At 46.5% G+C, this 26,573-nt stretch overlaps 1 protein-coding gene across 1 annotated transcript; it reads right to left on the bottom strand.

Annotated features, from left to right (window-relative positions):
- Positions 1-5,237: 5,237 nt before the first annotated feature.
- Positions 5,238-24,742, bottom strand: LOC118779081 (MHC class II regulatory factor RFX1-like). Its single transcript, XM_036530962.1, has 18 exons — positions 24,622-24,742; positions 17,831-18,206; positions 14,634-14,743; positions 14,256-14,351; positions 13,342-13,439; positions 12,703-13,087; positions 11,784-11,965; positions 11,350-11,469; positions 11,085-11,203; positions 10,663-10,781; positions 10,416-10,525; positions 9,124-9,275; positions 8,269-8,366; positions 7,206-7,355; positions 6,621-6,829; positions 6,299-6,452; positions 5,555-5,600; positions 5,238-5,430 (listed from the first exon to the last, which is right to left on the bottom strand). Exons 2-18 carry the CDS (start codon positions 18,183-18,185, stop codon positions 5,270-5,272), a joined length of 2,664 nt encoding a protein of 887 aa, XP_036386855.1. The 5' UTR covers positions 18,186-18,206; positions 24,622-24,742; the 3' UTR covers positions 5,238-5,269.
- Positions 24,743-26,573: the final 1,831 nt, after the last annotated feature.

Here is a 26,573-nt window from a genome sequence, read left to right as displayed (position 1 = left end):
TTCGTCAGAAAAATAATCAAAAATTGTGAACTGATTTGGGTGGATGGTTGGGAATTGATGCCTGGTATGATAAGGGTTAAATTAAAAAAAAATAAAACAGCAGAAGGATTAGATTAGTTCTTATAAAAAGACTACAGGTCAATATCTTAAATCCCAACATGTTTAATAATATCTAAATACTTTGAATGGTACATCAAAATTTGCTACACTGACAGTTCAAATAAGGCCATGATGGTTCAAAGAGTACAATATAAAAAACAGCCACAATTGACAAAGTTACACAATATTTGAATGTACCAATAATTACATTTTAAAAGGAAAAGTACTATGTACATAAATCTTTACATTTGGATACTAAAATATGCCTGTATTTTGCTGGCGACTGAAATAATCTATAGACCGTCACAATAAATGCAGGGTGCCTAAACTGTACTGTCTTCAACTCGTAGCCCTGTCACACATAAAGGATAAAAAAATGTCTGAAAGCTGCCATTATAGTTCAGTCTCTTTTTCGGTTCTCAACAGATCAGTTATTTTATACAATGACTTTAATAACAAAGTGTCCCTCAGAGGCTGAAGTGAGAGGGGGATGGATCTGAGTGGAGAGCCTCTGTCTGTCCTCAGCCTGGAGAGAGAGCGCAGTCTGAGGAGGGAATTGTGGGAGCGCTGGTGAAGACCTGTCTGTAGAACTCCTGTTAGGGGTGTGACCGGACAGCGGGCTTGGATGTTTGTAAGACTTTATGGAATGGAATGACCACATGCAAGTGCACACTCAGCACCTGTGAATGACACACACAGGCTGCAGGCCCTGATGGGGGACTGGTTTGCTCTGACGAGTGTTTTAGGCAATGCAAGTCAGGGGCGTGATTTCTCAGTCTAGGAGGGCGTGACGTGGGGCGACAATGGACCGGGGCCAGTATGAGGGGCAGGCAGAGGTCGAACCCCGCTGTGTTCATGTTGCCGAAGCAGTCGTGTCCATGCTGAACTGACCCAGGGCTGCACCAGTTTGGTTCCACACTGGATATTAATGAACAGAGAGAGGGATGACGCCATGACAGTGAGAAGACAATGAGAGTGATGATACACACAGGATGTATGTGTTTGCCAGACCTCAGTGTTGACCTAAGAGTCCCTATAATACATACACATTCCCAGTATTGTTATTCCTTGCAGCTGGGGCCAATGGTATTTACTTATGATACATGCTCCCACTACGCAATGGTATTTCCCTGTTGCCCAAGGAAAAGATGTGCACTGCATAACCCGATGGGTAATATGACACAAAGGAGCCAACTGGTGCTTTATACGTGTCTATGCTCTTCTGCATTCAGGTCTGGTGTTCTCCATGATCTCTGACCAAGGACATTCCTCTTTAATGTGCCTTCTTTTCATCCAGAGAGCGCCAAACCATTTGTGCTCCTGCAGCTTCAGAACAGAAGCGTGGTGTCTTATTTATAAGCTGAATTGGTCATGAGCTTCCTGGCTCACCGGCAATAACATCGCCTGCATCCCTGCTGTTGATGCCCTGAAGTGCCTGCAGTTTTCCTGTAGTAATCCATAAAGCACCACAAGGGGGCAGTCAAACCGCATTTTATTTTCTGCTTATAACATTTCAAAGATGGCACCCTTAATTTCCAAAATTGTATTACAGCAATGGGACTAAGTGGCTTAAATTTGAATTTAAATTTAATTTTGTATTGTTTTGGTTCATACAAGGATTGACCACAATTTTCATCACTAACATTCTTGGTAAATATGTGGAGCATCTGGGAATTCTTTATATTTATGCCAATCTCTAAATTTATGCCAATCACATGTTGTCCTTGCACTTGAGTCCTCTTAGGTATTTTCATGTACAACAGTGCTGTTCAATACCATGTTCAGCTTAAGCAAACATAAATTGTTTCCAGACAATAAAAACCAGTTCCAGTGGTTTGACAAGGTGCACTTTCCCAAAAAGTCTTAATTTATTTTATCTTTTAAATTTAAAACATCTGCATTGCATTCTACAACACCCCCAAGGCACAAGCATTCTCTTGGTTTGGCCAGATTCATATACAACACTGTTTCCCAGCCCTACGTTTTAGCGCTGCTAGAACAAAGTGTTACAAATCCCCTCCCAGAAAACACCATGCTGTTCTGAGCTTTGAAACACCCTCTTAAATTGCCTTTGATATGTTAAATCAGTCCTGGAGGGTATAAGCTCCTCTGGGGGGTGGGACGCAAAACTACACACACCAGTGAGTTCTGGGGAAACAAACAAGAGAGTGGTAGTAAATGTTCTGCGAATGTGCAGCTCTTAATCTCCAATCAGAGGTTTGGCAGAGGAAAAGAATTTACATTCATATGAATTGCAATGAGTCAGGAGATGACTGGCGTGGGAGGACAGATGGGAGAAGAGGTAGAGGGGGCATGGCAGGTTTCCTCTTCCCTCCCTTCCACACAGTCCAGGCAATGAGGCATAAAGAGAGAGAGATATGTGCGTGAGATGAGGCAGAGGGGTGGACTGTGCTGTTGGCTTTCATCTGGTCTTTTCTCTTCTCTGGCACGACGTAATTCGTGCTACGGCAAGATCTGTACAGAGACAGACAACAGCTGTCTGCCAGGGCAGCTGGATCTGTGAGATTTAAGTGCTCCTTGTGGCCCTTTCATGGTCTTTAAGACCACAGGACCAAACCTGTTTTTTATAACGAGCACTCATAATTTAAAATTGTAGCTGCTCTTCTTTTACACCCAGCCTGGCGGTTGGATGAGGGCAGTGACTGTGTTGTCCCGGCAGACAGAGTCTACAGAAGGGAAAAATGCTGCTCTTATCTTTGCCTGATGACGTGAGCGCTTTGGTGCTTACACATATTTACACTGACACACACACACACGTTACTGACAGGGTACAGAAAAGCACACAGGTACCCAACTCGGGTCACGTCGTATCAGGGATACAGGCTCGCTGTCCCTCCAGTATGGTCCACCCCCCTTCTCAGAGGAGGCATCTCGGGGACAGACAGCACACAGAGCGAGTGATTGGTCAAAGGCAGCCAGTTTGGCACAGGAATGAAATGCAAACAATGCAGATGATGGTTTTTTTTTTCTTCCCACAGAAATGTCTGGACTGAACAAGGCCACTAGGGTCACACGAGGACCAAAAAACACAAAAAACTGACAGTCTCGTAACGACGAAGACACATGTGCTCTCACACACAGGAAGTGAACGTGTGCATTCATATAACTGCCAGGCATCCTTCTGGACACGCACTCAGGACCGCAGCCTCCCTCCCAGAGATTCCCTCATGCACATGTGCAGACACCGTTCACGCAGATGGAGTGATGTGGGTCCATATGTTAACACGACAGCGCGGAGCACCTTATCTCTGTACGGCCAGGCTGTCCCTCGCTACACCCCTTCCGACAGAGGGACCACCTGAGCGCAGGACCCGGTCCAACCGTGTCCCCAGAACCATGACAGGGAACCACTCCATGTCTCCGTTTGCTAAAGCATGTCTGTTGTGCTCCTGGGCACGGGAAAATGATATGACCCTTAGCAAATGGTACACAGACATGACTGAATTCGGTCTTGGCTGAGCCAAGCTGACTTATTCTGAATCCCGCACCATACCGCCCCATGATATCCGATGTGTGATATGTATGTTACTTACTGACTTACCCAAGGTGTTTATTATCTAAGTCTGAGGGCAAAGTGGTTTTCTTTATGAATGGGATATAAACTATTTTTTCTTTCATATTAATTTACATTGCTATGGATATCAATTTACTGAACATTATTCTTAGAGAAGAGTTGATTTTTAAAAAAAACACATCAGAAATGTGATTAAATGGGCAGTCAATGATTTTTAAGCACACTTTAAGCAGAAATGTGTAGTCAACAGCAAAATTAATATTCTTTAACAGCAGCATAAAATTTAGATTTGCAAAACATAATGCAAGGATTTAATATACAGCAGCCTTGGGGCTCATCTGGCCAGGATTCCACCTGCTTTATAAGACAGGAGGATTCCAGCAGCTCAGGCAACCAATCACATTGCAGCATTCTCTGAAATCAAACTACTCTGTCTTCCTCAACAAAGAGAACATTAATATGTGTCGTGTGAGTGTTGGACCAGGCCTTTCCTGAGTCAGGGTGGTTTAGCTTTGACTCCACAAAGCATTTGGGGCTTACTTCAGCTGACCTACAGTGTCCTCCCCCAGTCTCCTCTATGGCACACATCACCATGGATGAAGCGTGGCCTCACACACACACACACACACACACACACACACTAACCGCACACACACATGGTCACAGACAGTCACAAAACACAGTCACAAAACATACGCATGTGGATTCAGAGCCTTGAATTCACACAAGAAAGGCAACAAGGCGCTCAACACACAAAAAAAATAGATGACAGTGAGGCCACAACAGCACACCAACAACACACCAACACCTGCAGACACTAATACCCCCTCCCACAGGCCACACCCATCATTCGCGCGATAGGCCAGCAGGGCTTTGACTGACGGGAATGGCCTTCTGGGACTGGGCAGCTGCTGATGTAGGCCTCGATCCACATACAGCTACGTTAATGTGTTATCCATTATCCTTTTGCTCCTCGTCCAAGGGATCATGGGATTGTTTGCTGGCGAGTCTCGAGACGGCACTGGCAGGAAAAGCTTCGCACTTCAGACTGGGAATGGAAACCGCCTTTGCCCCGGGAGAAGGAGGAGTGGCACACAAACTGACAAACAGCTCATTTTGACGCTTTCTCACCGGGCAGCAGATGGTAAGACTGCTGTCAGACTGATGTGTGGATGTGTGGGTGTGTGTATGTGTGGATGTGTGGATGTGTGGGTGTGTGGGTGTGTGGGTGTGTGGATGTGTGGGTGTGTGGGTGTGTGGATGTGTGGATGTGTGGATGTGTGGATGTGTGGGTGTGTGGATGTGTGGATGTGTGGATGTGTGGGTGTGTGGATGTGTGGGTGTGTGGGTGTGTGGGTGTGTGGATGTGTGGATGTGTGGGTGTGTGGGTGTGTGGGTGTGTGGATGTGTGGGTGTGTGGGTGTGTGGGTGTGTGGGTGTGTGGATGTGTGGATGTGTGGGTGTGTGAGCGCAGGCCTGTGGGTTTGCAGTGCCACAGTCTGCGGAGGGAGCTCTCTTGGCGCGTCGGGGTGCCTGCGGGAGTCCAGGAGGGGGCAGGCGGCATGTGGGCGTGCCTCGGTGGCCAGGTGTTCGTGTGTGTGTGTGGGCGTGGGCGGGGAGGGTGGGGGGGGGTTATCAGTTTTCGGCGTGCCCGGTGTTGAAGAGCGCTCTGGTGTCAGTCCTCGCCAGCTTGGCCGGAGGCTCCAGCGACTCCTCGCCCAGGCCGGCTGGGTCCGACTGGAGGGACAGCTCCTGGCACTCGTCTTCGCTCTCCTCCTCCTCCTCCTCTTCCTCCTCTGAGAGACGCAAAGACAAGGCGAGGAATGAATTTAAAGTACAGAAGGACAGAGAAGGTCACGTAACTGCCACCGGAGGGCGCCAGAGAGAGGAAAGTAACAGCCACAGGAGGGGTGTCGGTACCTTTGTCAGGATCCAGTGTGTTCAGACTCCTACCCAAGCTGGCAAACTGAGGAGGAGGAGGAGGAGGAGAAGAAAGAAGAGGGTGTCAATCTCACGATCTTCACTCTTGTAAATATTTCAGTGTTCCTTCAGTAATTTCATCAGAAGTGAACTGTTCTCTTATTTAAGTCTGTGTTTAAATATAGAGGCTCATCGATCAATATATCTAACCTCACCAACTACATTTTATATAAGATCTGCACGCCATGTTTTTTTAAATGAATACAGCGTTTGAAGATGCTGCTTGTCCACCCATGGTCACGTCTTAGAGCTAGGCATTTAAGACAACAGAACAAACACTGTTTAAGTGATGGAAGCAGGACCCCAAGACTTTCAAATATTTTCGCCTAACAAATTACATTACATTATTGTCATTTAGAGGATGCTCTAATTCAGAGCAACTTACACAGGTCACAATTTTATCCGTTTATACAGGACATTTACTGAGGTAATTGCGGGTTAAGTACCTTGCCCAAGGGTACAACAGTAGTGCCGCATCAACCTTTTGGTTACCAGTCCTGCTCCTTACCACTACACCACACAGTAGCCCACAGAGCTTCACAGAAAAATACTGAATGCAAATCTTTTATGAGGAACCTACCACAGGACAGGCAGTTCTAGCTGTGCTCCATGTGTTGGTGCTTATGATGGAGGATTGTGGATGGTGCTGTGGGTGGGTGGGTGGGGGGGGGGCGGAGTCAGTACCTCTCCCATGACGGCGATGGGCGTCTCCCCCTTGGCCTGTGCCACCCGGTGCTCGATCAGGTAGTACATGTACTCGTCGTACAGCAGCCGGATCAGGTGGAAGGAGCCGAAGCTGGCCGCGCTGCGCAGGGTCAAGTCTCTGATCACCATGGAACTGGGGGAGAGAAAAAGAGGGAAGGAGGAGAGAAGAGCGAGCAGGTGAGTGAAAGAGAGAGGGAAGGCCGGTCAGAGAAGTTGGCCATTTTTTTGCCCCCAAAAAAAAAAACCCCACTCCGACTCCTGCCTCCCGTCTGCCCTCCCCTGTCCGGCGCCGTCGGCTCACCTGTAGAAGGACCACTTGAGCAGGAAGAGCTTGGCCGCTTTGGGGAAGGTGGGGCTGGCCTGGTACGGCTTCAGGACCTGGGAGACCACGCTGTCCAGCCAGGCGGCCCACTGCTCCAGGGAGTTCTGCTGCTGCAGGGTGAGCTTGAAGTCCTGCTCCAACCGCTGCACCACCCGGTCCTCGCAGCGGCACACCCACGAGGCCTGCTCCTGAGAGAGACAGAGAGAGAGTTCAGCCAATCACGTCCTGCTTGTCAAAGACACCTGCCAATCACAGACGTGCACGGACGTCTCCCACAGCAGCTACACACCCATCTGTGAGCCCTTTTCCAGAAGGAGAACTTGTGCTTCAGGGAGTCATGCCCTGCAGATGCTGCAAGGTTTCACTAATTTGCACAGTATGTGGATCAGCTAAACTAATAGGCACAGTGAATGGGACGAGCCATCCAGTTGATTTTAAGATTAGCAAAGATACACAGAAAATGTGCAATGTAGAGTCTAAAAACCAAACCAGGAAGACTCTACATAGTCACTAACGCGCGCTGCTCTGAGTGTAGGCTGACAAAGACAAGGCTGCGGCACACACCTGCACGTTGGCAAAGTCGACGCGGTTGAGGTCGCTCAGCATCTGGTTGATCTGCGCGGTGTTCTGCAGGACTGCGCGAGCCGCCTGGGCCAGGTGGTTCAGAGAGGTGTACCTGCGCAGCGTCTGCGCGAAGGCGTTGGCCGACGTCACCTGGAGGAGGGGGCAGAGACAGAGGAAAACTGAGGAGAGAGCGTGTGATGAGTTCGCTGATTAGAAAAAAGTCACATTCCAAAGCAGATGGTCAGAAACATTCATAACCACAAATGCGTGGAGCGCCTTCTAAGGAGCTATTTACGCGTGGCGAATGAGACACTTAAGACTACTGTCCAACAAGCGGTTTCCATGACAATATCACACGTGTTACAATTCAACTTCTGCAGAATGGCTTCCATGTAATCCGTTGATATGGTAATTTTCTGTTTTGTAGGTGCAGCTGCATTTACATGAAAAAGCTTGTATAATCCTAGTAATGGGCCCTCCACACAGCAGAATGTCAATGACACAGTCAGTCTCTGAGCCCTGTGTATCCACTGTGACACAGTCAGTCTCTGAGTTCTGTATACCTACTGTGACACAGTCAGTCTCTGAGCCCTGTGCATCCGCTGTGACACAGTCAGTCTCTGAGTTCTGTATATCTACTGTGACACAGTCAGTCTCTGAGTTCTGTATATCTACTGTGACACAGTCAGTCTCTGAGCCCTGTGCATCCGCTGTGACACAGTCAGTCTCTGAGGTCTCTCCATCCACTGTGACACAGTCAGTCTCTAAGCTTGGTGTATCTGTGGTGACAGTCAGTCTCTGAGCTCTGTGTATCTGTGGTGAGTCAGTCTCTGACCTCTGAGTATCTTCTTTGACACAGTCAGTCTCTAAGCTTGGTGTATCTGTGGTGACAGTCAGTCTCTGAGCTCTGTGTATCTGTGGTGAGTCAGTCTCTGACTTCTGAGTATCTTCTGTGACACAGTCAGTCTCTGAACTCTGTATCTGTGGTGAGTCAGTCTCTGAGCTTTCTTGTGTATGCGCTGTGACACAGTCTCTGAGGTCTCTCGTGTATGCGCTGTCACACCTTGATGCGGACCATCTCCTCCGGGATGTTCATCATGGCGTTGGTCAGCCAGCTCTCCAGGCTCTTGGCAAAATTGCGGATGGCTTGTGTTAAGGCACCTGTGGGAGAAGAATGAGAGATTTTGTCAAACCATCGAACAGCTTCTCCTTTTCAGTGAATTCAGCAGATGGTTATCTGGTTGTGTGCAATGGTCAGTTACAGCGCAGGGTTGGCTGGTTGTGAGGAATGATAAATTACAGTGCATGACTGGCTGGTTGTGTGTAAAGGTAAGTCACAGCACATTTGTTGACTGGTGGGTAATAGTGCGTTACAGCATATTTATTGGCTAGTTGTGCATAGTGGTAAGTTACAGCGCATGGTTGGCTGGCTGTGTGTAATGGTAAGTTACAGCGCATGGTTGGCTGGCTGTGTGTAATGGTAAGTTACAGCGCATGGTTAGCTGGTTGTGTGTAATGGTAAGTTACAGCGCATGGTTGGCTGGTTGTGTGTAATGGTAAGTTACAGCACATGGTTGGCTGGTTGTGTGTAATGGTAAGTTACAGCGCATGGTTGGCTGGTTGTGTGTAATGGTAAGTTACAGCACATGGTTGGCTGGTTGTGTGTAATGGTAAGTTACAGCACATGGTTGGCTGGTTGTGTGTAATGGTAAGTTACAGCACATGGTTGGCTGGTTGTGTGTAATGGCAAGTTACAGCGCATGGTTAGCTGGTTGTGTGTAATGGTAAGTTACAGCGCATGGTTGGCTGGTTATGAGCACACGCGAGAGATTTCACATGGTGGCTAGCTGCCTTTTTTTGCATGCTGCAGCCTGAATTGAGGGCGGGGCGCCCGGGTGTCGGGGTGGGGGACACTCACTGGGGATGGGCCGCAGCACGTCGGGGATCAGGATCTCCACCAGGCCCTGGTACAGCGTGTTGTCGCAGTCGCGGCTCCAGCGCAGCACCGGCTCGTACTTGCACAGCAGCACCAGGCACGACTTGGGCAGCCGCTTCTCCGACTCGTCGTGGCTGCAGAGAGACACCCCACTGCATCAAACTGTGCCACGCCAGTGTGTCTGAGGCAGCGTGCAAGCATTTGGGTGTGTTGGAACCACAGTAAACCACAAAAGTAATGCGTTATACATGTACTTGACATCCCTTAGTTTCCTAGGCTGTCCAGTTTCATGTTAGAACAAGTTAACTTGTGGTGGGGCTTGAATTGTGTTGTGCACGCACTCACTGGTCTGGGAGTATTGTTAGCCTGGTCTGACACTGTTGCTCATATAACACAGATGGATACACTTCTGTTCTCTTGTGCTGTAAGTCACTCTGGATAAGATTGTCTCTTAAATGAATGTGATGCAATAAGGTGTCTTTTAGTGAGCATTAGGATTAAGCACACAACAAATGTTGGGCAGAAAAATCTCCCTCTCATTGCACATTCCCACTTCATAGTAAACTAGAAGTGAAAAGATTCCTGTCGTTAGATTTTCCTGCAGCACGGCAGGCGTTTTCACGATGACAGTACAAGCCACCAAAGCATGTGGCGATGCCATACATATTTCTGTGAGGGTTATTATCGTGCTGTAAGATTTCAGTTGAAACGAATGATCATTCCTTCACTGCTGATCCTCCCTGGATCCAATTAAAGCATAATAATCAAAGCGAGATCATTCGGTCCAGGGGGAGAGGTCATACAGTGCGTTCTGGGGTTTGGCGGAGACTTCGATTGCCACGAAATTTTCAAATTAGAATTTCAATTTAACTGCTCTCACTACTATGTGAATAAAAATGTCTGTGTGGATCTCTGTTCTGGTGAGGAACGACACATATATTTATGAAACTGCGGTCGAGTGTCTTTTTTAACTTGTCAGCGTGTATGTGTCATCTGTATCCCTACTGCTCAGAAGTGGCGGGGAACCCCAGCCCATGAAAGCCGAGACCTTGTTTCTCCTCCCTGTCATTTCACAATTTCAGAAATAGTCATTCATCATGCTGGAGCGTGACTCCCTCAACGCACCCCTCGAGGACTGACAGCTACATCTACCATCTTGCCTGATGCTGCCGAATTGTTTGAGCGTAACCTTGTTCCCACGATACGATCCACAGGACAGAGTGCGGGTGTGGGTTTGGGGGGGGGGGTTTGGTTTACGACGACTCTGCACTTACACACTGAGCGTGTCCGACTCACTGGCCTGGCCCTCGCTGAACCTCCAGAAAGTCTTCCACAGAGTCTCCACCAGGGTGAACTGCAGGTTGATCATCACGTCCAGGATGGCCTGAGAAAGAAGGAGCAGGAACTGTCACTGCAAGCAACCTTTTTTTCAAAAAAATCAGTCTGCATTTCTTAATCTCTCTCTCAAGATGCTGCAGACACATAAGGTCTGCAGTGTGATACGGCAGGCCGGGCCGTTACCTCGCAGTGCTCGCGGTAGAGCACCTGAAAGCCCTTGATGTGCTCCAGTACTATCCCGTCGGGCAGTGCTTTGCCCTGGAGGTCGATCTCGGGGAACTCGGGCAGAGCGCGAGAGGCATCTGATTACACAAAGGGGAGAAAGGGGGGCGGGTCACTGAACCAGGGCATCTGCACAGGGCACAGCTGGGCACAGTTACATCCACACTTGTATAAAGGAGATGTGTAACAAATATTGTATGTCCAGTTACACAGGTTATGCAGCAGATGTGTCCTCTTATACTGCAGACATGTAGGTCAGCCGGAGTTATGCAGTGTCCCTGTTTTTTCGGCTTGGGCGGCAATAAGTATCAGAGCCGGCTGGATAAATCATACCTCACTAAAGCACTGGAGTGCCCCCCTTCCTCGCTGTTTGCGTCTCTTACCCAGAAACTGCTGGTACTGCTGCACCTGGGCGCTGATGTCAGAGAGACCTCCCGCCTGCTGCTGTCCCCCCAGACCCATCCCATTGGTCATCCCCTCAACCTTCTGCACTGGCTTTATCCTAAGGGGAGACCGGGGGTGGGGGGACAGACTGTCAGTCACAGACAGCGAGAGCCAGCAAGGCAGAGAGACACACAAACACGGCGCGTAACACAGGTCGCCATTCATACATACAGATGAAGAGCCAGACAGACAGAGAGAGAGTACCTCTGTTTTTGAGAGAAGGGCTGTTGTCTCATGGCCAGATGCTGCTGGTCCTCCATCAGCCTGAGCAGAGGGGAGCTGGCCTTGATCCTCAGCCCGTAGTAATGGTACTTGGAATTCCCTCTGAAACACAGACATTACATCGACATGCGTACAATGTCACAGACAAATCGGACGACTGTGCAGCAGCGTTGTGACGGTGCACGTGTGATCTGCTGTGATGGGCAGGCGTTGAATATGCATTCTAACAGCCTCAATGCGCTGATCTGCGCGCAGGATCGGCCGGCCCTATTGCCGACACGTTGCACGTGTACAGCCGTCGCATCGAGCGAGTCAAGTGAGTGAGTTGAGTGAGCTGCGTCTCACGAAGCCGTTAACCACGCCAACGTGTTGCGCGCTCAGAGTCGGCGCGTCGAGCAAGCCGCGTCAGTGCGTACCGGGTGCCCAGCCGCCGCGTCCTCAGGCCCATGAAGACGGAGCGGATGAGCTTGCCGAAGGAGGCAGCGTTGACGGGCTCCAGCTTCTGCTCCTGACAGTGCAGCAGGTAGTGGCAGTAGAGCGTGGAGCGCGGCAAGCTCACGCCCTCCGCCGTCTCGTAGTTATCCAGCAGCCACTGCACCTGCGGGCGCACGGATCGTCAGAGGGGCCTGGCCTGGTGCGAATGCACACACGCCAACCACCACACCACAGATATTCTATTTATTACGACCAGATATTCAGCTCCTACTTTTACACATGCACACACACCAACCACGACGCCACAGATATTCCATTTATTACGACCAGATATTCAGCTCCTGTTTTTACAAACATACACACACACACACACCAACCACGACACCACAGATATTCCATTTATTACGACCAGATATTCAGCTCCTGTTTTTACACACATACACACACACACACACCAACCACGACATCACAGATATTCCATTTATTACGACCAGATATTCAGCTCCTGTTTTTACACACATACACACACACACACACCAACCACGACACCACAAATATTCCATTTATTACAACCAGATATTCAGCTCCTGATTTACACACAAACACACCTACAGTGATGCCACGGATATTCTATTTATCACAACCAGATAATCAAGTCCTGTTTTTCTTTCATCCTCCATTTGGGAGGTTCCAATTGGTGCGACAAGTTTCCACCGTTTTGATGCTCTGTTTTAGACCACGCCCCTTCAGGGAAGGTCATAATGAGCTGGCCAATCACTTACAACATCAACAATGTCAGGGGTGGAACTGTTGATGTGAAAGACGCGCAGCTGAATATCTGGTCGTGTTGAATAGAGTATCTGTGGCAGTGCTGTCCCCTCCCCGCGTCGGCGCACTCACTGTAGCGGGAGACGCACGGGTGTTGTGCGAGTAGCTCTGATTGGTGGTGTTGCTGCCGCTCAGCATGTAGCCCCCCTGGATGACGTAGCTGCCCCCGCTCCCGCTTGCGCCCGCTGCCGCCGCCGCCCCTGTTCCCGCCGGGGCCGTGCCCGCGGCCGCGGTGCCCCCGCCGCCCCCGCCGGTGCCCGCCGTGGTGTTGGCCACGATCTGCCCCGCCCCCGACACGAACATGGACACCGCGCCCCCTCCCGTCGTCACCGCCACGGTCTGGGAGGTCACGGGGGTCGTGACCTGCGACCCCGAGGCGGCCGGGGCTTCGTAGTAGGAGGCGGCGGCCGTCTGGGTGTAGAGGGGGGCGTCTGTGTAGGTGTAGCTGCCTGAGCGTCTGCAGACAGGAGGACAGACACAGAGGAGATATAAGAAGAGGACAGATCAGAGGATGCCATTGGTTTAAACAATCAATAACAGTCTTCGCATCCCTATATACAACAGTGGGCAGCAAACCTGAAATCGAGTCATAGCTGTGATAACGTATTTAGTCCACTGAGCAGGGTGGCACAATGCTATGATGCAGTCCTACAGAAAACAATGGCAGAAAAAAAGCATGTGGAGTGGAGTTGGGAGGAGAGACGGACTCACATGGTGCTGGTGGTGTAGCTGGCGTCTCCCCCCTCCACGTACTGCACCTGACTGGAGTACACATGCTGCACTGGCACCTGCTGCAGCTGCTGCTGCACCTGCAGCAAGAACAGGTCAGAGATCAGTCAGGGAGAAGCACAAAACCACAGACACACACACACAGAGGCACAGACACACACACACACACACACACACACACACACGTGCGCAGACACACACACACACACAGACACACACACACACACACACACACACAGACACACTCACACAGACACACACACACACACACACACGCAGACACAGACACACACACACACACACACACAGACACACACACACACAGACACAGACACAGACACACTCACACAGACACACACACACACACACACACACACACACATACACATGTGCGTAGACACATACACACACACACACACACAGAGAGGTGCGCAGACCCACATGCACGCACACACACACACAACCTAAAAGAGTCAGAGGATAGCAAAAAAAAAAAACACATGCACACAAACAGTTAACTCAGCGCAGACATAAAAAGGCATAAAACCACAGAGAGGTAAATTTGCTGAGTGAGACAGAAATCACACAACCACACAAGCACACACTTGTAGTTCACCCTCAAGTAATCAGCACACAGCCTAAGAATTACACCCATCAGAAACCACGCGTTCAGCGGGTTCCTCGGTTGCTTGCAGGGAAGAAACTGACTGTCTGTCTTTCTGAATCTGTCTGTCTGTCTCTATTCCTCTCCGTCTCAACCTCCTCGGTTCTCTGCCTGTGCCGTGGACAGTTCTACAACAAGCTGGAAAGAACATGTGGCATTGCCTTCAATCTGCAAAACCATAAAACATGAAAACTCAGTTCTGAAATCTGTTAATGATTTGTATGTGTCTCACCTCCTGACTCAGGTGGACAGGCTGCAGGTTGGTGACAGTCAGCTGAGCGCCCTGCCCGGTCTTGGCTGTCTGTGACACTGTCTGCACGACGGACCTCTGGTGACAGGAGGCAACAGTGACACACAACCATGCACAGCCGATCCGTGCACAAAGTGTGTAATTGATCAATTTTTCACATTGGTGAGGACTGACAGGAACTCAGAAACCTCCACTGACATCTGCTCACCAGTAGCAATCAAGTTGCTTCACGACACACAATTACAGCTGGAGGGAAATTAAGGCAGACACTGGTCTGAAATTCTGAAATTCTTTCATGACCCCTTGGCCTTGATGTGCCCTCTCAGCTGAGAATGAGCCGTGGTGAGTGAGGCCTTTTACCTGCTGGGCTGTCTGCACCTGCTGCACCACCTGGGTAGGGACCCCCGTCTGGACCCCCGCGGGAGGGGGGCTGGAGTCCGACACAGAGTCACTAGAGTGCAGGGAGCCCTCTGGAGAATGAAGAGACAGGGAGAGAGAGAAAGAGAGAGAGAGAAGGAGAGAGAAGAAGAGACAATGAGAGTGAGAGAGAGAGAGAGAGAGAGAGAGAGAGAGAGAAGAAGACAGAATAAGAGACAATGAGAGAGAGGGAGACAGGGAGACAAGGAGAAAGATAGTCACATGGCATTACATATCCATTTGTAACATTTACAGCAAGTTATTATTAACAACTCCACATGCATCACATAAACATGCTTTGTATGGTGCAGATCAACAACCAATACTAGCGCCATGTTAAGCTTGTGAAAGGGGGAGAGGGAGAAAAAGAGAGACAGAGAGACAAACATCCACATTCAAATCACAAGGCAAAGCTCCACCCTAAGGGGAAAAAAATCCACCACACTACTCATTCAACCAGCTCATGTCTCTTTTGCGAGTCATTTGTCTCCAGGTGGCAGTGCTACGTCTGGGGTGCCGTTTGAAGCACACGAGCAGGTACGTGTGCCTGAGGGCTGCACGCAGTCCCAGAGCACACCTGGTGAGCCACGACACTGTGCCGGCAAACAGACCCCAGCTGTACTCACGGCATGCATTCTCCAGGCTGTAAAACCAGTTCTGGTAGTACATTATTCTCAGGGCATCCAGGCTGATTGAATAAAAGGAGTCACAGAGAGAGCCAGAGAGAGAGAGAGAGAGAGATGCTGGGGATGCTCTTCTGCTCTTTGTCTCTCTCTCTCTCTCTGTCCAAAATCTTGTATTATACAAGCAGAAGGTACTGTAGCCTTGGACAGCTAATCTCTGTGGATGGAAGGAAAAATCTCCCCCTCAGATAAACAGGAGTGTCATATTGGGAAAAAAAAGGAGTGGGAGGGGGTATTGGGGTGTGTGTATGTGTATGTGTGTGTGTGTGTGTGTGTGTGTGTGTGTGTGTGTGTGTATATGTTTGTGTATTTAAACAGAAGATCTGAAACTGTGTTTCTCTCTCTCTTTTGATTTAACTTTTCTCCCTTATCTCTCCCATCTCCTTCATAAAGGTGATCATGCTATTCTAGAAATTACACTGCAAACACCGTCTCTTCACAATTGTTCTTCACTGTGAAGCAACGGGTATTTTATTTTGCTCTTGCACCTTGTCACAGTTAACATTGCAGGAAGGAGACCAAGGCACATTGGTATGGCTTTTGTCAACAGATATGCTATTTCCATAAATGGAAGCAATCATGCATTAATGGATTAAGGTCATTCTTTAGTGGACGATCAAAAAAAATCCCAATATGAGCTACTTGTATTATATGACTTGTATTATATTGAGAAAAAAAATGTTTTCAATCCCTGACTCTCGCTCTCCTGCTCTCCCTGAAACGAGATACCAGTGTAAGCTGATACTGGCAGGGTCACTCCACTTATGAGTAGGCTAGGAGGATTTCTGTGTTTACTTTCTGAATACGCCTCTTCCTTTAATATGACCAACAAATAAAGTTGAACTCTTTGGATGAGCCCAACAAGATCAGCTGTCGTCAATGATTTAGCAACAGTGCAAACGCAGATTAAACAACTGCTTGTTGCATGGCAGAAAAATGTAAAAAAAACCCAGTTTGATGTTAAACAACACGTCTTGTTCCCGTGTTCTTCTGTGATAACAAAGCAACTCAACAACAATGCATTATTAGCCTACAATTTCACAATCTAATTAAGGAAACATTCACCTAAGGAAACAATCACCTCAAGGCCGAAGTATGTTGAAATTTTCCAGCATGACTTGTGGCTGCAGTATGACTAAAATAAACACACACCAACTTCCGTGTGTGTTTAAGTACATTGTGTCTGTGTAAATTTATAATGACAGTAGTATATTAGATTGGTAAGGAACAGTCATTTTCACTCAGGTTCCCAGTTTGATTCTGTGCTGGGGCACTGCTTTGTACCTTTGTGCAAGGTACATATCCTACAATTGCCTCAGTAAATATCTAGCTATATAAATGGATAATACAAAAACATTATAAGCACTACAAGTCACTCTGCTAAACAAATGTGATACAGTATAAAGATAAATAAATGGGAAGTCATGCAATGATCTCTAGGCCTTGGCTTATATAAAGTTATAAGCAAGAATAAATGGTCTTACCTGTGGATAACTAATGTTAAGGGCAACCTCACACAAGGAACCTAGCAAAGTACTTGAGATGAGCAAAGAATCATACAATAACGTGATTTAATATTCAAATGAGGCAAAACAATTTTGCCTGTTCTGAGGCAGCTACTGTCACATGATTTTTAGAAAAGACTACTCAGGGCCATGGTAGGAGCGTCTGAGCATCTGTTCAAGTAGCCCTGGATAACCAACCAATCCTACCACCACCACGTACAACAACAGCAACTACAAGACCATCATAGACCAACAACATCATGCGAGCGGGCGTAAGCGCAGGACCATTTCTAAGACCCGCACTCAGAGTCATCTCTGCCAGCGTTGAAGGGATTTCTACTGCGAAACGTGGACTTGCCAAGAAGAAGAAGACAGATCCAACTTCCAGTTATTCTTCCTCACAAATGCACACTTCTGCTTTAATAACAATAGCCTTAAAGCTGCTTTGAGCACATTTGACCTGACAGGTTTCACAAGCAGAGGCCTGAATCTGAACTGAATCTTAACCATGTTAAGTTCCTAAGACACAGACAGATTACCGGATGTCCAGCACATAAGGTATCTCCCAATATTTTTAAGGTGGGTAGTAAAGCAGTGACAATACTGTCACTTTCAGTCACTGTTACTTACAAATTACCCATTTGGATATTTATTGAGGCAAATTCCTTGCCAAGTACCTTGCTTAAGGGTACAACAGTATCACTGGGGAGCCTGGGAACTGAACCCACAACTTTTGGGTTACAAGCCCTGTTCCTTACCACTGCATGTTGAAATCTCTTCATCCGTGGAGCACAGCTAACATGGTTTTGCTGAGAGAGAAGTTAGGGTCTAACAATGATCAGAGATTTACAGTTTTAACGAACCAATTTCCTTGATGTCTGTTTTATGTCACTGATTGTACACTCTGTCAGCGTGTCTATATTAAGGTGTGTTCAGTGAACAAGCCTCTCACCTGTTACAGTCACTACGATGTACTGGGGCGTGGTCTGGCCGTTGGTGGACTGCGTGGCAGTGCTCTGGATTTCCGCAGTGACATACTGAGTGGGAGGGGGCTGCGTGGGCGTGGCCAGTGAGCCCGCGTTCTTCTGTGGCTGAGGGGGAGGGGCCGGAGCAGGGGGCGTGGTCTGTCCGGCCGGGGTCGCCGCGGGAGGAGCAGCGGCGCTGGTCTGCAGATCCGTCAGGAACTGCGCGGGAGCAGCGGGTGCAGCAGGAGGAGGAGCAGGGGGCTGCCCGGGTGCCACGTTCACGCTGCCCCCTTGTGGCTGAGAGGGCTGCTGCAGATCCTCCACGTAGCCGGAAGTCGCCATGACCGCAGCTGGGACACCACACTACCAAGAGGAGAGAGAGGGGGACACGGACACACACACACTCAAACACTGGTTCTCTCAGTTACGACAATAAAGCTAATTATAATTCCATCCAAAAGAGGACAAAATTTTAAGGACTACGGCAAACAGTAAACCACAATTAGGAGAGTGTGGCTTCATGTTCCCCATAATGAGTGAACCAACTGAAAGATGTTGCAAAACATTCGCAAAACACTGGTTCAAATCAGTGAATCTTTCACAGCAGTGCTTCACCCATCTGAAGGTTCGTGAAGCCTCAGTCACCCATCAGTTGCAAATAACATTATTTTATGATCTCTTCCATAAAGTACAATCTAGACTTTACTGAATAGTATGTTTGAATCCACAACTGAAACAGGTTCTTAAGTCTTGTATAAAACACTGGCCCAGAGTCCCTTACCCCTTCAGGTGATACCTCTACTCCATCTGTAACTCGCAGCAAATTTCAGTCATGAAAATTTGCTGTATCTCCTAAAGGTAAATTTTTTGTGTCGATGATCTATGTGGTGTGTAAACGTTCGGTCTGTCCATGACAACAATTATTGTAAGACTTGCCAGCTTTTCTCCTGGCAAATTGCTAAAAACACCCTATACAGCAGTGACTTGTTCACCTGACCAAAGTGGTATACCAAAACCAAAATGGAAATCCTATTACTTCCTACTTACTATCTGTTCATCAAGAGTTAAAAAATAACTAGTTGTTTTTATTGAAGGTTTGCTAATAGTCTAAATAAGCTCTAAAAATTGAGATGGCAAGAAAATGAAATTGGGAAGCTTGAACTGATTGTAGTTTCAGAGTGTTTTCTATAGGGCCATAATGGCATGAGATGATTTACACCCAAGACTACTTCAGGCAACCAGGAATAGAGGAAGGTGGATCTTAAAGAGGAAGTGAAAGGGGTAGTGAGGGGACACCCATGGGGAAGAAGTATCTTCTGTGACCACACACTCCCAGCCATGGGCACTGCAGAACAAACCATTTTCAGTGGTGGGAAAGTGTGGCTTTCCCAAGTCTTTGCTTTTCAACTTTTCAACAGAAAGGGGCAGTACATGTCAGAGGTGTGGTGATGATAAAAATATTATGCATGTACATAGTATATGAAAAGCCGGAAAAGACATTTCCCTTTAACCTTACGCCTAATGCATCATTATTGTTATTCATTCCTTTTGTGAATGCACTTATGCGGCTTACAAGGCAACACAAACATTACAGATGGTAATATCTACCCATTGGAATATCGCAAACAGTGAATAAAACCCCCTTTTTTCAGTCTGAATCTTAGAGTACTCAACATTATTGCGTTCAAAAAAAAAAACTAACCCGTGCTGCCGACTCCTGTGCTTCTTTCCCCTAACAAAATTATGCTATGGATGACAGTGAAAGTCTGCCACTTTTTTTGCAGCTTTGTGAGGTACAGCTGATGAGATGAAAGGGGAAATGTGAGGGCAAAGTAAAAGCGATGGACAGCAATATGGTCAAGACTGGGAAGCTGGGCTCGTAACTCAAATTGCAGGACTGACTCCCAGGTGCGGCACAGCCGTTTTTATGAGCATCGACTAGAACTGCTTTAGTAAATATCCGCTGGAATAATATAATTGCAGTAAAAATGTAATGTATGGAAATCACCCTGGGTAAGGGTGTTGCGGGCTAAGCAAATGCTGTAAAAGTACACAGGGAGGGGTCTGCGGCAGAGCTTCTCCCCCTGATGAAGCACAGGGCGTAGGGCGTGCTTCAGCTCGCTCTTCTCCCCCTGATGAAGCACAGGGCTTAGGGCGTGGTTCAGCTTGCTCTTCTCTTCCTGATGAAGCACAGGGCGTAGGGCGTGCTTCAGCCCGCTCTTCTCCCCCTGATGAAGCACAGGGCGTAGGGCGTGCTTCAGCTCGCTCTTCTCCCCCTGATGAAGCACAGGGCTTAGGGCGTGGTTCAGCTTGCTCTTCTCTTCCTGATGAAGCACAGGGCGTAGGGCGTGCTTCAGCCCGCTCTTCTCCCCCTGATGAAGCACAGGGCTTAGGGCGTGCTTCAGCTCGCTCTTCTCCCCCTGATGAAGCACAGGGCTTAGGGCATGCTTCAGCCCGCTCTTTTGCGTGAGCAGCTGGGATAGGATGCGGTGTTTGTTTGCCCGATTCACTTCCATTCAAACAATGAGAAATTTCACAGCCCACTGCTGGCTTGTTGTCCTCCGTCCTTCTTATCTTCCTTTGGCATCATGTCCGATTTGATTTTGCTTCCTTGTTTTGTGTTTGCTTTTGGCAACTTTGGGCCTTTGGTGTTCCCTCTCATCCGGTCTCCACCCTTCTGGCGCCTGCGTTCATTTCATCTCTCTTTGACCTGAAAACTGATGCACCTCTAACTGGCCATCTCCCTCGCTACTACTTTCTTTCATTGACCGATTCACCTGCGAGTGCTTTTGTGAACAATTGTGAGCTTGAAAAGCGGATGCCTTCAAGCGGATCCTTTCAATTATGTTCTGGCTTTTAATAATTTTCCAACATATGACACATAATTGGAGGAAATTGGACTTCAGTAGGAGCACGTGCTGTTAAATGACAACTGGGATGTTGGCCTACCATGAAATTAATATGCTGCTTCCTGGATTTACACAGATCTTTGCCAATGACCCCCCACTGTGCCAGGGACCCCAGATTGTAAAACATTGCTTTACTGAATGAACAAGGCCTGCTCCATACTGTAAATAACACTTATCCATAAATAACACATTTCCAAAATGTGCTTCTGGCTTCACACTATCTTAAGGAAGCTAATGCTACCCTTCTCTTACATTGGTTCCATAACACACAGACTACAGTATGTATTCACTCATAATGAGGGAATGAGACGAGAATGAATCTTCCACACAATCTTTCTCAACAATCGTGAGGGCAGTGTAAGGTAAAATATCAAGCATCTTGCCACACTTAATGTCACATTCGCAGTGACCTGATTCTTGTCTAGCTGGCCAAGCCAAAATCAACATGTAGGTTGTATGGAAAGGCAATTAAACCCAAATACCCTATTTTAGTCTCACGCATCGCCACTTTCTTACCGTTACAGGCACGGTTATTTATTTTTATAAATATGAATGCTAATAACTAGGCAATGACAAATAACAGTATGTTGCCTCTCCGTCTAAGGACAGGTGCCATAATCTCAAACAACGTGGGCATAGAACAGAGAATGCATCAAATTAAAGAGAACCCGCCTGCTAACTTCACACCTGGATGCTCAAGGTCAAATAAACTTTTGCTAGCTCCCAAAGGACAGGCCACCTACACATTCAAACATGATAAGCCAACTGCCATTCAGCACTGTAGCAGCACTGCTTCACCTCATTTTACCCTCATTCAAAGCTTTTATTAAGTGTTACAAATTTCCCATGACTCCTGTGCACTGATATTGAACACAAGCTGAACATCTTTGTTGATGCATTAAGTCAAGTCTAGATTTTCTTTTTCTATTTTTGCCAGAATTATTGTGATTCATGTCTCAAAGGAAAAAGGAAACTGCCAACAACCAAAAAACAATGGCTGTTTCACAAAATAACAGACTGTGCCAAATCACCTATCAGTATAGAATGTGGATTGGCTGACATACTGTGGGGCTCAGTGAAAGTGATGTGCCATCCAAATGATTTAAAGATCAGTCAATCTGTAAAGCATCAATCAAAACAAGGCCCAATTTTCCAGCAGCTGTTCCTTACAAGAAATAGCGAGTGAGCCGTGGAACAGGAAGACAATGCTGAAACAACAGGGTCAACACGGCAAAGGCACATGCTGGAGAGAAGCAGAAGAGGGATGGCAGCATAGCATAGCGGGAAGGAGGAGGACTCATAAGCGAAAGGTTGCTGGTTCTGTTCCCTGCTGGGGCACTGCTGTTAGTACTTAAACCAGATTTGCCTCAGTAAACATCCAGCTGTATAAATGGGTAACATGTAAAAAAAAAATGTAACCCAAGTAAGTCACCCCAGACAAGACTGTCTGCTAAATTCCAGTAATGCAATGTAAAGGAAAAAGCTCACTGATCTTTGACAGGAGCACGTGTAGGCAATTCGTTTGCCCCCTCTATAGCATCCTGACTTTCAATGTTTTTGTGCGGTACTTGTCAGCCTAAGTTCTGTATTTTAAAAAAAAAAAAAAAAAACTTCCATGCATGCTAGCAAGCTTGCAAGGAGCAGGCCACTGGCAGCAGCCACTTCCTGAGCTGGTAATGCACACTGTACCACAAATGCCTCGATTTCAAAACTTGTGCGATGTGACACTCAGCTGATTTTGCAGCAACCTCCTCCGGGTGTACCAGGCTCGCTCGGAACATGCATGAGGCTTTGGCGATATCTTCCCTCTTCCCGCTGCTATTGTAACTGTCTTAACCTTTTCCTATGATTAAATGCTTTGAAATTTCTCAACCAGTGTTTTGCCAGCCTCTAACAGCACCCGTAAAAAAAAAAACAGAGGCACATGCACAGAGATTGATCTGATATGATTTTGACGAAAAAAATTAAACTTCTTAACAAAGCCACATTTTCCACTGACTCAGAGTGTACTCAATCTGTATTGGATATGAGTGACATTCTATGAGCATTAAAAGCATTTGATTCCGTTAACCTTCATTAGACCTTTCTAGAACTGACAGAATGAATTAAAAGACAGACAAGTTTGGTGAAACTGTGTGAATTTTGCACAAATTTACAATCAGCTTTCATGTTTTATGTTATGTTAAGCAGGAAAGAGTAAGACAGAATAAGCCTGCTGACACAACGCAAATAGGCCAGCTAGTTGGCTATATATTGCTAACTAGCTATTTAATATGGGCAATGATATTAGGCCTGCCCTTCATACTGACATTAAAATAGGGATCTTGATCATTCGTTGTTTGGACATGTATTTGAAAACTGATTTAATTCTGTATACTTTACTCTATTGTTGTTGCTATTCTTATCAATAAATGATGATTCCCTTAATCAAATTAGCAATCCAGCGATTTGTCGCAATGCTGTTAACCCGTAACTCGTCATTTGAGATTCCCTCTTTGACTATCAGTCAGCGACCTACACTTACCGTTTCTGACCGAAAGTCATGCAAAGAGGTAGGACACGTAACAAAAACACATCATGTTATAATATAAATCTGTCAAATCTGTAACTAGCTAACGCTTTATATTCTATCTTGCTAATTATCTAAGTTAGATAATTGCACCTGAACGCGCATTTCTTTCTCACATATTCTGTAAATTCGTGAGCGAGCAAGTTTGCTATTTAGTTAGGCAAGTGCTTTTTTTATAGTCAGCATCTGCAAGCTATTATTATCTAGCCCAACAAAGACATTAGTAAAACAGGCAGAATATGTAGTCTATTTTGCAACCAAACACTGACGGCGATCGTGGCTGTTTATTACAAACTCCTCTCCATGAGCACAGCTAGCTTGTGAACTGTATGAATTGTAACTTATGATAAGCTATTATTTGCCAGCTAATGATGTTAATTCTAATGATTGCTACACTTTATCTTCTCTATCAATTATATATCCGGACATGTGGAAACAATATGAACGACAACACATTCACTAGTTCGCTGACTAACCTAGGTAACGTTTACTAAGTTAGCTTGTGCGTAAAAGTTGACCCCGCTTCCCCACCGTACTCCACTCGTGACAGCGGACTGTCACGCCTCTCCATTTTACGTTCTTTCTAATGTGCATTCGCTTCATCACTCTTTGGTATTCCCCTTCGACATCAATTTTATGATTGGCTCGACGCAATGTCAATCACGCTGACCCCTCCCCCAGCCTCTCCTTCGTTTCACTCCCCCTCTGTGGCAGCCGCGGCAGATGATCTGGCAAACATATGGTTACTTCACTTTCACTCCTACGGACAAAAAAACTTTTTACAAAACGTAAAAAAAACTTTAAGCGTGTTTTCATTACGTTTTAAGATGCATCATATGGAAAATAATGAAACTACACTGAGTAATAGCTAATTCTCAGAAAATGCTTCTCTTGTCAAATTTCACCATTTGACAAATACAGTACTCATTGCATAGTTAGCGGCACTGTCTTCTTCCCCTTTTCGATAATGGAGACCGTTTGACCCTCATATGCGGTATTCTTCGAGGCTCGAAGCCAAAACTACAACTAAAAGTACAGTACTCTCACATATTACAACACCCGCCATTTTGTACCACAATCGCGGATTTGACATCGTCATAACAACCGCCTGCAACTGAAAACGGCTAGGCATATATTGCACTTGCACCTCCGCCTCGCTCTTGCGTGCTACAGAGGCTAGCCAACTAGCTAGCTAGCTGTATGGGGTTACAGAAACAACAAACGAAAAACACCCATAATCTTCACCACCTTTTTAATTTAAAAACAATACACGAGAAAGAAGTAAAGTTATTTTTTTCACCTCTACTTTCCAGTGGTTTCCCCCCGGTATATTTGACGTATATTTTTTTTAAGATTCTGGTTGTTGTTGTTGATTCTCGTTGCTGGGTTCTTGTCGCCAGGACTACCGTGGCTATGGCGCTTCGTCCTCACCGGGGCAACTGTTGCTACCCTCCCGCTTTCTTCCCTCCCCCTCCTTTCATCTGGTTGGCTCAGATAGGCAAACAAATATCAACTTGTCTTTCTGTTATAGGACCGCACGACTGTCATTAGTCGGGGCTTCATCCCATTCGTATGTTAGTCTTGTCTATCATTCACAGCAATTGCGCAATTGAAACACACCCCTTATCGCCATAGCAATTGGTTGATGCACCGTCAATCAAATATGCATTCCATCTATTTGACAGAAATATTGTATATCAGTATTATGCCAGGTAAAAATATATATTGCTTCCTATCCATTTGTTAGCTAATGTTGTTCCTGTTAAACTATGTTCCCTTTGAGTAAATACTTCCACTCTTCCACTCCCAATCTGTTGTTTCAAATCTCTCTTGGGAAAACAGCTTGCCACACATTACTATCTTAACACACGTGGGAAAATGTAGCCTAGGCTGCTATTTGTGCAAAGCAGTATTGTTGTGGGATATTCAAGTTGTATGGCGGCAAATTGTAAATAATATTCCATTTGTGTCTTTCTGTAGATACATAAGACTACTGTGGACAGGTTCGCCTGTAGTAGCCTATGTATCAAACTGTTTAAATCCCGTTACGTTCATATAAGATTGTCCATATGCAAATATTTGGTCGATATTTATTTTGCTTAAAAAATGAATGATTCCGCATAGGTTTTGCATGGAACCACCAGTACCCAGCGTTTTTCGGCAGTGTTTCACCCACAAACTTGGTAAGTTAAGGAGTTGTGAACTGTGGACTGGGTCAATGCTGGATAAATTAGTCAGCTTTATTTATTTATTCTAAGCATATATACGACCTATAAATAAAAATAAAATACATAGCATATAGGCTACAACAATGTAATGATGGAATACATTACCAAACCATACATACATTTTATGTCGTTCAATAGGTTATTTGACAGTAGGCCGTTTAGCCTAAAATGTCATTATATTTTACACTGCATACATGTACACTGCATTCACGGCACTCCCTAATATACTCGTGTCTTAACGTTTTTTTCCATATTATTTCTGATCTGACGTGTGTTGTCGCAGGCCTCCACACAGTATGAGCATCGCGAGCGCAGCGCTGTTCGGCTCACTGAAGCGGGGGAAGAAGAGACTTACGAAGGCGTTTATTAATTTGCCGCGTCTGCTCACTCGAAAGTCATAAGCCGCACATCTGACCAAGTCCATGATCTTGGCGGTCCCAGTTTCAGGGTATCCCGGGTTTATTAAATCGTGTTAGTTTTGTGTTGGTCTGTTTGGCAGATTTATCTTACCACGACAGTTTGCTTCAGTGAATTTTAACTACGCACGGTGATCTGTGTTTAGGTATGAGGTTGCATTGAAAATACAGCAAGATGTCTTCAGTTGCATAAGGTTTGACATCTGATTAGGTTGGGGTTAAAACGACGAAGGAAACTGAGGACGTAACTTGGCTACAGTGCAAAACAATACATTTTCTTCATCATGAGTGTACGAAGAACAAGTGTTCTAATGGATTTAACTGGACGTCTCGTTCACATTGGTTGGTGTACTAGCTGTCTAGGTAGCCTATTTGAAAGTTCTCCAAAAGCTTTCCTTTGCAACAAATTCTGGGTTATCAGGGAGACCTCTTTTCGGCAACGGTGGTTAAAAGTACCTCTGCCAAATGTCTCAGTGGGTCATGTAGGTATCTTAGCTACATTCACTTCCTGCATTTTTTTAACTTTACAATTTGCCAAGTGTCACCTGATCAGATCAGTAGGGGAGTTACACACTTTATTTGTGATTTTATCTGCCAGTTGACTTCTG

This window comes from Megalops cyprinoides, chromosome 1, assembly GCF_013368585.1.
Source record: "Megalops cyprinoides isolate fMegCyp1 chromosome 1, fMegCyp1.pri, whole genome shotgun sequence".
Classification (NCBI taxonomy): domain Eukaryota; kingdom Metazoa; phylum Chordata; class Actinopteri; order Elopiformes; family Megalopidae; genus Megalops; species Megalops cyprinoides.
The sequence above is the reverse complement of the archived record's forward strand: the minus strand, read 5'-3'. Positions and strand labels throughout refer to the sequence as shown.

What these genes read in the sequence shown, in the direction of transcription:
- LOC118779081 (XM_036530962.1), bottom strand. Translation starts at nt 18,185, where the DNA reads ATGGCGACTTCCGGCTACGTGGAGGATCTGCAGCAGCCCTCTCAGCCA. An exon ending in CTGTCCACCTGAGTCAGGAG is followed by an intron (nt 13,440 to 14,255) that starts GTGAGACACATA and finishes TTCTTGCTGCAG; the next exon opens with GTGCAGCAGCAGCTGCAGCA. An exon ending in TCTACCGCGAGCACTGCGAG is followed by an intron (nt 10,526 to 10,662) that starts GTAACGGCCCGG and finishes CTTCTTTCTCAG; the next exon opens with GCCATCCTGGACGTGATGAT.